The sequence below is a fragment of the Nicotiana tabacum genome, chromosome 15, assembly GCF_000715075.1.
Source record: "Nicotiana tabacum cultivar K326 chromosome 15, ASM71507v2, whole genome shotgun sequence".
Classification (NCBI taxonomy): Eukaryota; Viridiplantae; Streptophyta; class Magnoliopsida; order Solanales; family Solanaceae; genus Nicotiana; species Nicotiana tabacum.
This window is the reverse complement of record NC_134094.1, coordinates 86,891,899-86,904,731: the sequence shown is the minus strand read 5'-3', so window position 1 is coordinate 86,904,731 and position 12,833 is coordinate 86,891,899. Positions and strand designations below refer to the sequence as shown.

The window sequence follows — 12,833 nt, the reverse complement described above, 5'->3', positions numbered from 1 at the left end:
ATTTATTAATTCTTCAGAGCAAAATTCTTCTTTATCCCTACTAAGGCTACTTCTTGTTAACACAAACACCTAGTAAAAGACAACTAAAGAAGGAAAATACAAAAACCACCACATCCTTCTCTTTGTCAATTGAATGCAAAGAGTAATTTGCCAGGTTAAATCAGTAAATTCTAAGCAGAAAAAGACATTTGAAAAGGTCAGTTCTAAGTTAAGAAAATGACAGTTAGAGAAGAGGGGAAAGGGAGCAAAAGAAGAGGGCCTTTTATTATTAAGTAGTATGATGTTAAAAGACTTCCCACAAGTCACCTCCAAAAGTACTTAACATAATTGAAACATCAATTCTTTTTTCCTGAACCCTTTGTCTAAAGTTAGCTTTTCACTCTTCCATTTCATTTGCCACAGCACATGGTGTGCTTCTCAAAGCACAAGTGAGGTCAGTATTCTCCTTGTTGGATATAAGAGACATGAATTAGGGGAGAAAATTAAAACACATTAAACAACAAAAACAACAACTATTATTCAAGAATCACTGGCAAGACTTCTTGTTTGATGTTACCAAATTTTGCATGTCCATAAAATTGGTATGTGCCTTAAATTTTCTGCTAACTCAAAGTTTTGTATCTATTATTTCCAAGAGTTCAAGAACATTTAGCTGTCATCATAAGAAATGTCCTTTTGTGAAAATGAACAATTCTGCTGATGTGAGACAGTTTCTTGCTTTCATATTGTAGCTTTACACCCTTTTGTTTTATTGAATGGAATAGAAATGCATCTGAAATTCTGCTCTCCCTCTTCAGAATACAGAAGGTGGCAGGTGTTTGATAAATCTATTTGTGTAAACTAATGAATTTCTAAATGGGAAAGAGAAGAAATTGGTTTACTTTTGTCAAGAGACTTTTCATTCCTGAGACAAAACCAACAGCTGATCAAAAGGTTTGAATTTCAAGATTCTGTAGCTTACTAATGAGTTTTAATCTTTGGATTTCTAAACTGGAAATTATGAAAAATATTTTCAGAAACCAAAGAAATGGAAATGTTTTTTTGGAAGGTGCAAGTTGAGGAAATGTCCTGCTATAGAAGCACCTGAGAAAACATTAAATGAGGCAAAAGAAGAGCAGAGGAAACATGCTTTGGCTGTTGCTATAGCAACAGCAGCAGCTGCTGAGGCTGCTGTAGCTGCTGCTAATGCTGCTGCTGATGTTATCCGTCTAACGAATGCTCCAAATGAATTCAAAAGGAAACGTAAAGATGCTGCCATTAAAATCCAAAGTGCCTATCGCGGCCACCTGGTAAGCATCATCTCTAATGTTTCTTGATTTTTTCCTTAGTCCATAGTCCATTTAGTGTTTCTGCTCCTGCAACTCCATTATGAACTTGTTTTGGACTTCCATTTGACTGCATTAGGTTGAGTATTAGCTAGTAATCAGGATAGAAATTGCAGTCATTGCTATAAGCGCCTTGAAGATCTTCATACAGCCATTTATCGATAAATTGATAAGACTAAAAGTTTCCAAGATTATTCAAATCTTTTGTTGAGAATTTAGGTAGTAACTTGTAAATAAAAGGGCGAGGTCGCCGAAGCAAGTAAAAGACCGAAGAGTCATCTTTGGGGGCTACTATGCATCTTTATTCTTAGTGGAGTGTAAGGCAGGTGTGGATATAGCAGGATTTGAACCTACGACCGTCATGTTAACAGCCAAATGCTCTACTAACTGAGCCATAAACCCAAAAATAAAGTATGTAGCAGTAAATAAGGACTGCTAAAATGCAGGCCCCTCTTCTTCTAGAGGAGCACGGCTTTGTATGAGACTCGTACTGCAGAGCAAGTGGAGAAAACCTAAGGTTGCACCCTGTCTTCTTTTTTTTCTTCCTTTGGCTGGTAATCACATAAGGTGGTCTATCACCTCGGTTGGGGAGAAAAGCTTTTTTGTTATCGGAAAATCTCTCTTAACTTAATTAAACTCTTCATAGCTGGGCACATTTTTAAGAACTTATGCTTGTTTTTATGGCTACTTATCAAAACTTCTCTGGCCTTTGATGACATGAACTGGTGCCTAATCTCTAACCTTGTGGAATGTTGTGTAGGCTAGGAAAGCATTAAGTGCTCTAAAGGGACTAGTGAAGCTTCAAGCGGTGATTCGAGGTGAAATTGTGAGAAGAAGACTCATTGCCAGATTGAATTTCATTTTGCCACTTCAAAAGTCAAAGGCAAGAGTGTATCAAATTAGACTCCCTACTTTAGATGATTATCACGACTACAGCGACAAGAAACTCATTAATAGCCCAAACGAGAGCATGAAATCTAACGGATTAAAGGTAAGAAAAATCGTTCTACTTTTCTCTAATAATTAAAGTTCCACACATAGTTCAACTACAACTATTGGATCATTGATTCAAGGGAAAGGAAATTGATTTTGTCTGTCCAAAATGATAGGATTTATTTAGTGTTTGCAGTTTGAAGATTGTAATTCCTGTCTCTATATTTGTAATATGATTTTGATCATTGGCAGCTTAAATGCAAGAGCCATAGGACTTGGGATTTCAACTTGGCTTCAGAACAAGACACTGATGCCTTGTGGTCAAGAAGAGAAGAAGCCATTACCAAAAGAGAGCATTTGATGAAATACTCATTTTCACATCGGGTAACTTCACTTGCATTTGTATTCTCTCACTCCTTTGTTAATAAAATAAGATTTAACTTATATACACTATAGCACGTAGCCTGTCTCATTTTCCAGGTTACTAATCTCCTTTTTATAGGCAGTTACTTGTACTTATCTTTTAGGTAACCTGATCGTCAGTGTATAGAAGTTACATATTTACATTATATTGCTTCTTTTCAGGAGAGAAGAAATGATCAAACTTTAGAGGAATTATTAACCAGCAAGAAAAACCGGAGAAGCTGCAGGTTTGATCATCAGTTGGCAGAACTTGAGGCACCAAGAAAAGCAGAGTTATTTGATCAATTTACAGACTCAAATGTTCCTCTAGCTGACATGAATGGAACGATGCAACTTAAAGTGAGGAAAGTGCATAGAACAGATTTTATAGAGGAACTACATTCTCCTTCTTCACTACCAAGAAGATCATTTTCTAATGTAAAACAAAAATCAAATGTTGATGTTAACTCTTTACCAAATTCTCCTATATTTCCTACTTACATGGCTTCCACAGAATCTGCAAAGGCAAAAACAAGATCAATGAGCACGCTGAAGCAACACCTAAGGTTACACGAAACATATTCAGGCCAACATTCTCCTTACAAGCTCAAGGTTTCGTCTTGGAATTCATTTAATGGTGAAATGAATGACAGCACCAGAAAGAGCAGAACTTGTAGCAGATAGCTCTGAATGTACAAGATGTTTTACCAAGATTGAAGAATTACTTTTTTTTAGATCCTATATTTGTCACCAAGCGTATTCTAAATGAATATTGCTACCTCCAACTAACGCAAGTACCGGGTAACTTTGTCCACCAAAGATGAGTGTCGTACATTAGTGACCTGTTCTATTCAGTAGTTCCAACAAAGGAAAGCAGAAACTCCTAAATTTGCACCATTACTTCTAGACTTGAAAACAATCAGAAAATGAAGCTACAATTGGAGCTTGAAGCTGCTTGCGTAATCTATCCACAGTTGATTGATGAAAGCCAGTGCACATCTTTTGTTACTGGATTAACACTTCCAGAGACTTGCCACAATGTGTATATAGTTCAAAGTTTTTCTCCCTTTCCCTGTTTGTTATTCCTTGTTTATTTATTTAATTTTTGTCTTGGGTGCTTCTGAGTTGAGTATGTTAGGCAGAATTTTTTGATGTTGTTTGGTGGCCTTTTACCTGGAAGCATTTCCAAGTTTGGTATTTGCTTAGGGGCTTAGTCTATGTCTGCTATATTTGCTTGGCTTTATTTCTTTTGGTTTCTTCCTTTAAACCAAAGATCACCTCTATTATTTCATGTAAAATTCTTTGAAGAATAAACTTCTACAATATTTAAGTCTTCTCGTTCCGATTACACCTGATTTCGAAACTAAAGAAAATGGATTGAACCAACCGAATGTAGACGAAAAAGCATTTTGATATGTAAGATTACTGACAGATAAACAACCAAAATTGACAAAAAAGGGTAGTTTGGTTGCCTGTTTGGTAAATATAGTCTGAAATGCTTCTTAGTTTCAGGCCTTTTTAATCGTTTGATCTTCATTAAACAAATCAAAAATATAAGCCTCAAAATTTGCCTCTTGATGGAGGACAGAAGAAGTAGCCTGTCAAAACTCTGAGAATTGCTTGAGGCGGTTAATGGAGGAAAATTCTAGAACAATGCTCTGTTATTAAGAGAATGAGCAAGCTTGCTCTCCCCAATCGATATATACTAGAAGAGGAAGAAAGAAGAGCTAAAAGGACTAAAACACCCTTAACTTACTTTTAACAAACTAACTACCTTCTTAACCAATTAACTACTCATGTGACTCTCACATGCTTTATATCATAATATGCCCCCTCAAGCTGGAGAGTGCAAAACATTGAACACTCTAAGCTTGCCAAGTAGATAATCATGTTGAGCAGTCCCTAAATCTTTAGTTAACAGATCTGCCTGCTGCTCCTTAGTGCTGACATGTGTTGTCTTGACCATCCCTTCCTTGATTTTGTCTCTAATGAAGTGACAATCGATCTCTATATGCTTTGTTCTTTCATGAAGCACAGGATTAGCTGCTAGTTGAATGGCTGACTTACTATCATTGAGCACTGTGACTGGTCGTTCTATTTCCACACCCAACTCCTTGAACAAACCAAGTAGCCAAGTCAATTCTGCAATACTTGCAGCCATACTTCTGTATTCTGCTTCAGCTGAACTCCTTAAAACAGTCTGTTGCTTCTTCGATTTCCAAGAGATCAATGAGTTGCCAAACTTGATAGCATAACCAGTAATAGACCTTCTAGTATTAAGACAAGCAGCCCAATCTAAGTCACATCAGCATGTGAGCTCCTTAGCATATTCAGACTGCAGTAATACACCCTACCCTAGAGCACTCTTCAAGTACCTTACCACCCTCAATGCAGCATCCCAATGAGACCTTTTTGGTGCTTGCATAAACTGGCTCAAGGCTTGTACAACATAGTTAATGTCAGGCCTTGTTATATTAACATATTGAAGTTTTTCTACTAGCCTCTGATAAGTGCTAACATCTTGTAAGGCCATGTCTCCTGTGATTCCATTTGCTTTGTCATACTCTAGTGATGTCAGTTTTGAATTGACTTCCAATGGTGTGCATGCAGGTTTAGCTCCACTTAATCCCATGTTTGATATCAATTCTAGCACATATTTCCTTTGATTCAGTAGTACTCCACTCTTAGATCTTAGGACTTCAATTCCCAGAAAGTATTTCAACTCTCCCGGATCCTTCACCTTAAAGTTTTGATGCAGTATGTCTTTGGCTTTCTTAATCAGATTTGCACAACTTCCTGTGATGAGGAGATCATCTGCATACACAAGAATGACCACTATGCCTTCTTGACTCCTAAGTGTGAGCAATGAGTAATCATGATGGCTTTGTACAAAACCAGCCCCCAATAACGCCTCAGTTAGCTTAATATTACATTGCCTTGAAGCTTGCTTGAGTCCATATAGTAACTTCATTAATTTGCACACTTTCTTTTCTCCTTGCCTTCTGAAGCCTTCAGGTAGCTCCATATACACTTCTTCATATAGATCTCCCCGCAGGAAAGCATTATAAACAACCATCTGGTATAATCCACAGCCCCTTGAAGCAGCTAATGCGATGACAGTCCTCACAATGACCATTTTTGCCACTAGTGAGAAGGTGTCATGGTAGTCCAAGCCTTCCATTTGACTATATCCGTTTGCAAACAGTCTGGCCTTGAATCTTTCTATGTCTCCATCTGCCTTGAACTTGATTTTATACACCCACTTTGATCCAACAGCATTCTTCCCTTCTGGTAAGTCTACTGCCTTCCATGTGTTGTTGTCTTCTAATGCCTTTACCTCTTGTTTCATTGCTTCTATCCACCTACTACCCTTCACAGCCTCCTTAAATGTCTGTGGTTCAGTCAACTGAGAGAATTTTGCTAGGTAACATTGATAGCTTGAACTGGTCTGATCATAGGCCAAGTAATTTAAAAGAGGATAGTTGCAATTTGTGTTCCTTTTGGTAATCTTTCATCCATATTGGTTCTTTGACCTACCTTGTAGATTTTCTGTCTGGTCTTGAACTTGTTGCATTTTCATCTTCCTGTTGTTCATTTGTATTTTCTTCTTGATCCTCAATTGTAGTTGATCTCTCCTGTGCATTCTCATGGATTCCTGCGACATCCATTTCCTGCAGATTTAATGAGTATGAGTATGAATTCTCCTGCACTGTACTCTGCCTATTGTCCTGCAGAGCTACTGCTTCCTCCATGGGATTTAAATTGATTGTTTCCTGCAAAACATTAGTATGTAAAGGAGAAAATAACAATGGATTCAATTCTCCTCCACACTCCTGAGTGACTGAGTTGTTCTCATTCTCCTTAGAAAATGGAAACTCAGATTCTCTAAAAACAACATCCCTACTTGTGAAAAATTACCTTGTGAGTAAGTCAAATAAAATGTAGCCTTTCTGAGTTTCAGAATAGCCCATAAGAACAGCTGCTCTGGCCCTTTCTGCAAACTTATCTGTCTTAACTACATTTGTAGCATAGCAAAGACATCCTACAACTCTAAGATGTGCAAGACTAGGCTTCTTGTAATACAAGACCTTATATGGAGTCTTGCCCCCTAGGACACTGGATGGTAGTTTATTGATCAAATAGACAGCAGCTTTGACACACATTCCCCAGTATTTGATTGGAATTGAGCCTTGAAACCTTAAGGCTCTTGCAGTATCAAGTATGTGCCTATGCTTCCTCCCCACTATCCCATTCTGCTGTGGAGTATAAGGACAGCTACTTTGATGGATAATACCCAGAGCATTCAACAATTCTACACATTGCTTGTTGAAGAATTCTGTCCCATTATCTGACCTTATCACCTTAACCACAATGCCAAATTGATTCTTAACCATGGTCAAGAACTGTTTTATTGCTACTATGGCTTCAGACTTTAACTGCAGAAAAAATATCCATATATATCTAGAATGGTCATCCACAACTGTCAAAAAATATTGTTTTCTGTCAAAGGTAGCAATTTTATAAGGTCCCCATAAATCCATATGCACAAGATGAAACAATGTATCTGTTCTAGAATCACTTAATGGAAATTTCAGTCTAGTTTGTTTTGCCAAAGGGCATACAAGGCAACTATCTTGCAGCATACTGCTAACTTTATTATGTAGACTTACTATATGTTTCATCACTAATAAGGAAGGATGTCCTAGTCTCTTGTGCCACAGGCCACAAGAACCTTCAGTCATCCTGCTCATAGCATTGAAAATCCTTATTCTACTAGCTAGTCTTCCACATCACCCTTGAGCAGATATAGACCTCCTCTTTCTCTACCAATCCCCTTCACCTTGCCATTCCAAAGGTCCTGAAACACACAAAAGTCAAGAAAGAAGTTGGCATTACAATTCAGCTCCCTAGTTAGCTTTGACACTGATAATAGGTTAAACCTGAAGTTTGGGACATAAAGCACATCTTTGATTGTCCTCCTATCTAACAAGGTTGTACTACCGGTATGAGTAATGTCAGCCTTTTCTCCAGTAGGAAGATGTACTCTATCCTTGTCTGTCTTCCCTGTGCATTTAGTATCTGTTAACAGTTCTATATCAGAGGTAATATGATGGGTGGCACCTGAGTCTATAATCCACTCCTTGTTCTTTTGATTTTGTGTATAACTTGTCATTAGGCAGTTGATTATACATGTACATGTACATGTACTTGCCATGTTGGCATGGTGCTCTTCAGGTTTTTTGCTCAACAGGTTCAGTATCTGATTGTACTGGTCATCCGTGAAGTAGTGGTATCCCCTGGTTTCATTTGCTTCAGTAGCTCTAAATGCATTATCTCCATTGCCTTGCACACATGATGAAGACACATCTGCATTATTGATTATTGCTATGGGCTCTCTTCTCCAACCACCTTGCTTACCAGCTGCATTCTATCCTCCTGGTTTTCCAGCATTAGAATTCTGCTGCCAGCCTGCTGTATTAACATTAGAGTTTTGTTGCCAACCTCCTCCATTCTTCACAACTTCACCATATCTTCTCTTTGGAACAAAATCAGCAGGATAACCTAAAATTTTGTAACAATTCTCTTTAGTATGTCCCTTCAAATGACAGAATTCACATTGAATGAGTTATTTTCTTCCCCTTCCCCTTCTTGCCTGCATAGCTAGGGGTTGCACCTTATCAGTTATCAGGTTTGCACCAATTGTCTGCTGGCTTTCATCTTGAATAATCATTGCATAGGTCTGGTTGAGAGAAGGAGCAATGGTTTTCATGAGAATTTGCCTCCTTGCTTGATCATACGAATCATTTAATCCAGATAAAAACTGCATAATTGACACGGGGCCGCTTTTCTAGTAACCCGTGAGGACAACAAGATAGCCTGACTACTACTCTTGCTTCAGTCCTAACCAACAAACAAGCATAATGTCATGCTTGAACCAAGGCAATCACATAAACTCAAAGGTTGGAGGGATAACAAAATGAAAGACACACAAAGATGGGAGGCCAAGGCCAATTTTCAGGTTTAATTCATGTACAAAAGAAGAAAAATACAAGTAAAGAGATATGCCCTATAACAAGGCATATACATGTTTATATATACAATGAATGTCCACATGCAGCTAGGTTGGCTGTGGACCCGTCCAGCTGTGGTGCACTGCTTTGTGCTGGCATCATGTGATCTCCATGAATGTCTTGGCAGCCCATGTGCCAATAGTCTTGTCCAGCTATTGTGCCCCAGTTCTTGCTGGCAGATAGTTGCCTCCATATTCGCCCAGACAGGCTGTGGTCCTACCCAGCTGTGCAGCACATGCCCTTGTTGGCAGTGAGTTGCTCCCATGTTCGCCCAGACATGTTGTAGTCCTGCCCAGTTGTGTTGCATGTGACTTTGCTGGCAGAGTGTGGCCTCTATGAGGGCCCGGATAGCCTGGCGGATTGTTTCCCCCATGTGTAAAGACCTTCTGGTCTTTGGTAGCCAAGTTTGGCTCGTTTGGCAACCCTTTAGGCGGCAAATTTGGGCGGAAAATATGCGGGGAGGTACACGCTCCCCCACTTAAAATGGCGACGACCGCGGCGCCACAACGGTTCAAGTAATCGTGAACTTGATCTTTGAACAGCCAGAGCGCCTCATATTTTTCCCACGATGCCTCATCTGGTGGTTGCCCCTTCCAACGGACAAGAAATTGGGCGCTTGAATTTCCCCAACCTACTCATTGTATCACCCGATGGTTGATAATGGCCTCGACTTCCTTGTCGACGACCGGAGGGGTTACGAAAATATTTCGCCGGCTGGATTGCCTCCGCTCCAAATCACCCTTATCTCCACAAGGTGCCTCTGACGGACTGACATGCCTCGACCCAAGAAACTCTTCAGGTTGTTTCCTTGAATCCTCCAACTTTGGAGGTGCCATGTACGGACCCATGGCAGGTGGCTTCGCCCACGGTATGAAGTCCTTATTCCCCTTAAGGACTTGCGGATCACATGGAGTCAAGGTTTTGTCCACCTTGACCTCCTTAGTCTCTGTCCCGATTGCCAAAATCGGTGCTCCCTCTTCCTTAAAGCCTTACACGATTTGAATCGCGGACAACTGACTAACAACTTGTGGCACCCGAACTGTCGGTACCACACATGGACCCTTCGGGTCATAAATGTAGATCTCGTTGAGATATGGGAAGATGAAGGCTCTCATTTCATCCCAATAGTCCAGCCCCAGTACCAGATCAAACACATCTAGGGAAGCGACAAAGAAACTCACGTTTCCCTGCCAAGCTCCTAAGTTGAGCTGCACATTACGGGCAACCCCTTTCACGTTAGTGGGTTTGGCGTTTACCATCTTCAGCACAGAATTGCTAGGACCAAACCTAAGGCCAAGTGACTTAGCCTTTGCTTCGGACACAAAGTTGTGTGTCGCGCCGATGTCTACCATGATACGGACAAATTGTCCGTTCAATTGTGCATCCACGAACAGTGATCCTGGCTCCCTTGATTGGCGCTCCTTGCCAATCACATCGTCGCCTAACGCGTGAACCAGTTTGACGATGCCATGCTTCCCTTGGGCAGCTGGCTTTAAAGCAGGCTTCTTGGCTATTATCGCGCCCAGTATCATGTTGCCAAGATGAGCTATGGCTGGCGGTTGTTGAACTTCTGCTTCGGCATGTTCATCAACTTGGACTCTCTCTTATGTTAGCCTCTACTCGGCCGCAATTAAGGCACCGAGTTTCTTCAAAGGACAATCCTTGTAACCATGACTAGTGTCCTTGCAGATGAAACAACCATTGCGAGGACCGACTTCCTTCCTCCTTTGGTTATACTGGTCACGCCAATTAGACGCCTTGTTGCCTTGTCTGGAATCGCGGTTCGGGGCAGCAACTTGCTTGCCCTTGTCCCGATATCCATGGTCTCCATCCGATTTGAAGTTGGTGTCCCTTGCCTTTGTGGCTTCTGTCCTATAATCATTTAAGGACTCAGCCATCGCGATAACTTCATCGACGTCTTGGACTTGACGTCGTTGCACTTCCTGTTTGGCCCAGTTTTGAAGGCCATCCACAAAAGTGAATAGCAAGTCATCGCTTGCCATGTTCGGAATCTGCAGGATGAGTTTAGTGAAATCCTTCACGTACTCACTTATGGAAGTTGTTTGCCTGAGCTCTCTCAACTTCCTACGTGCCTCATTGACAACATTTTGGGGGTAGAACTGGCGCTTCAGTTCGAACTTGAACTGATCCCAACTCTTGATGGAGCAAGTTCCCTTCTCCATGTCGGCTTTCTTCCGTCTCCACCAAAGCATGGCGGTATCGGCAAGATACATCGTTGCTGCCCGGATCTTGGCAGCCTCATCAACGATGCAAAGGTGCTCAAAGTAGTCTTCCATCTTCCAGATGAAGTTCTCTACTTCTTGAGCGTCTCATTTTCCCCTAAACTCCTTCGGTTTTAGGCCCTCGATCATGGTTCCACGCACCGTTACATGTCCAGTGCCACCGGCTAACTTTACTGCCTTCAGTTGTTGCTTTAGGGTCTCAATTTCCCCGTGCAACGCCGATAAAGCCTCGGTCAACTTTAGCTCAAGGTTGGCCAGTCCTTCCCTGTGCTCATCAATCGCTTGATCTAACGTCTCTTTGACTTCCCCTAGTCCGTCTAGGGTAGTAGACTCAAGCGCGTTGAAGTTGTGTTCAACAACTCCCATGTGCCGATTTAAAGCATCTAAACCAGCTTCTGTGAGATCCATTCTCATGCTTAAGAGATTTGAGGTAGAAGCCTAACAATCTTCACCACGGCTAACCTGTTGTGGGGGCAGCATCAAAGCTGGTGCCTCACTTATTAAGGCTATGGCGGGATCTCGTGCTTTGCTCGTTCCTCTCTTCTTTGGTTTCTGCCGTTTTGTTGGTGACTCGTCTCTCCCACGAATGTTGTCTAAGGAAACATTATCTCCATCAGTTGCCATGGTCGATTAACCTCGCTCTGATACCAGTTGTCACGGGGCCGTTTTTCTAGTAACCCGTGAGGATAGCAAGATATCCTGACTACTACTCTTGCTTCAGTCCTAACCAACAAACAAGCACAATGTCGTGCTTGAACCAAGGCAATCACACAAACTCAAAGGTTGGAGAGATAACGAAATGAAAGACACACAAAGATGGGAGGCCAAGGCCAATTTTCGGGTTTAATTCATGTACAAAAGAAGAAAAATACAAGTAAAGAGATCTGCCCTCTAACAAGGCATATACATGTCTATATATACAATGAATGTCCACATGCAGCTAGGTTGGCTGTGGACCCGTCCAGCTGTGGTGCGCTGCTTTGTGCTGGCATCATGTGATCTCCATGAATGTCTTGGCAGCCCATGTGGCAATAGTCTTGTCCAGCTGTTGTGCCCCAGTTCTTGCTGGCAGATAGTTGCCTCCATGTTCGCCCAGACATGTTGTGGTCCTACCCAGATGTGCAGCACATGCCCTTGCTGGCAGTGAGTTGCTCCCATGTTCGCCCAGACAGGCTGTGGTCCTACCCAGTTGTGCTGCATGTGACTTTGTTGGCAGAGTGTGGCATCTATAAGGGCCCGGACAGCCTGGCGGATTGTTGCCCCCATGTGTAAAGACCTTCTGGTCTTTGACAACCAAGTTTGGCTCGTTTGGCAGCCCTTTAGGCGGCAAATTTGGGCGGAAAATATGCGGGTCGGTACAATAACTCTCTGTTGATGCAACTGCTCTACATGATCCTTCGATTTTTCACAACAATTTGGGAATGGAACCAAAACATCATACTCATGCCAAAATTCCTTCAATTTCGAAAAATACACGGACATAGAGCTAGTTCCTTATGCCAAAGTTGTAATTTCACGATGCAATTGAAAAATTCTTACACGATTCACTTTGTTAAACCTTTCGCGTAAATCCTCCCAAACTAGGTGCGCATCTGATGCATACACAACTCCACCTAACAGTTCAAGTGCTACATTGTTCATAATCCATGATAGAACAATGGCGTTACATGTTTCCCACTGTTCCAGTAACTCTCCTTAATATGCATCCCTTTTGCATGTTCCAGTAACAAAACCTAGCTTCTTCTTCCCCAAAAGAGCGATCCGCATCGACCTACTCCATAACCCATAGTTCTCTGAGCCTGTAAGCTTAACAGGAACTACAACTTAGCTAGGTGTGTCGGAAGGACCAACATATAGAG

General features: G+C 41.3%; 2 protein-coding genes across 4 annotated transcripts; one reads left to right on the top strand and one right to left on the bottom strand.

Moving 5' to 3' along the window:
- Positions 1 to 297: 297 nt before the first annotated feature.
- LOC107784663 (protein IQ-DOMAIN 12-like) lies at positions 298 to 4,008 on the top strand. 3 transcript variants are annotated; one of them, XM_075230976.1, is made up of 6 exons: positions 298 to 433; positions 798 to 933; positions 1,017 to 1,289; positions 2,086 to 2,316; positions 2,511 to 2,642; positions 2,844 to 4,008. In XM_075230976.1, the coding sequence occupies exons 2-6, from the start codon at positions 856 to 858 to the stop codon at positions 3,342 to 3,344; spliced, it is 1,215 nt and encodes a 404-aa protein (XP_075087077.1). In that variant the 5' UTR covers positions 298 to 433; positions 798 to 855; the 3' UTR covers positions 3,345 to 4,008. The 3 variants fall into 3 exon arrangements, with proteins under 3 accessions (XP_075087077.1, XP_016461306.1, XP_075087078.1); XM_016605820.2 differs by lacking the exon at positions 298 to 433 and adding an exon at positions 441 to 581; XM_075230977.1 differs by lacking the exon at positions 298 to 433 and adding an exon at positions 578 to 701.
- A 6,339-nt stretch (positions 4,009 to 10,347) lies between these two features.
- On the bottom strand, positions 10,348 to 11,028 carry LOC142169711 (uncharacterized). Its single transcript, XM_075231613.1, has one exon. The coding sequence runs from the start codon at positions 11,026 to 11,028 to the stop codon at positions 10,348 to 10,350; it is 681 nt and encodes a 226-aa protein (XP_075087714.1).
- Between the last annotated feature and the right edge of the window lie 1,805 nt (positions 11,029 to 12,833).

Bases quoted from the DNA above. Each gene is read 5' to 3' on its own strand.
- LOC142169711 (XM_075231613.1), bottom strand. From the start codon at position 11,028: ATGGAAGACTACTTTGAGCACCTTTGCATCGTTGATGAGGCTGCCAAG.
- LOC107784663 (XM_075230976.1), top strand. From the start codon at position 856: ATGGGAAAGAGAAGAAATTGGTTTACTTTTGTCAAGAGACTTTTCATT. The intron at 934-1,016 runs GTTTGAATTTCA...AAATATTTTCAG, and splicing joins AACCAACAGCTGATCAAAAG to AAACCAAAGAAATGGAAATG. The intron at 2,643-2,843 runs GTAACTTCACTT...GCTTCTTTTCAG, and splicing joins AATACTCATTTTCACATCGG to GAGAGAAGAAATGATCAAAC.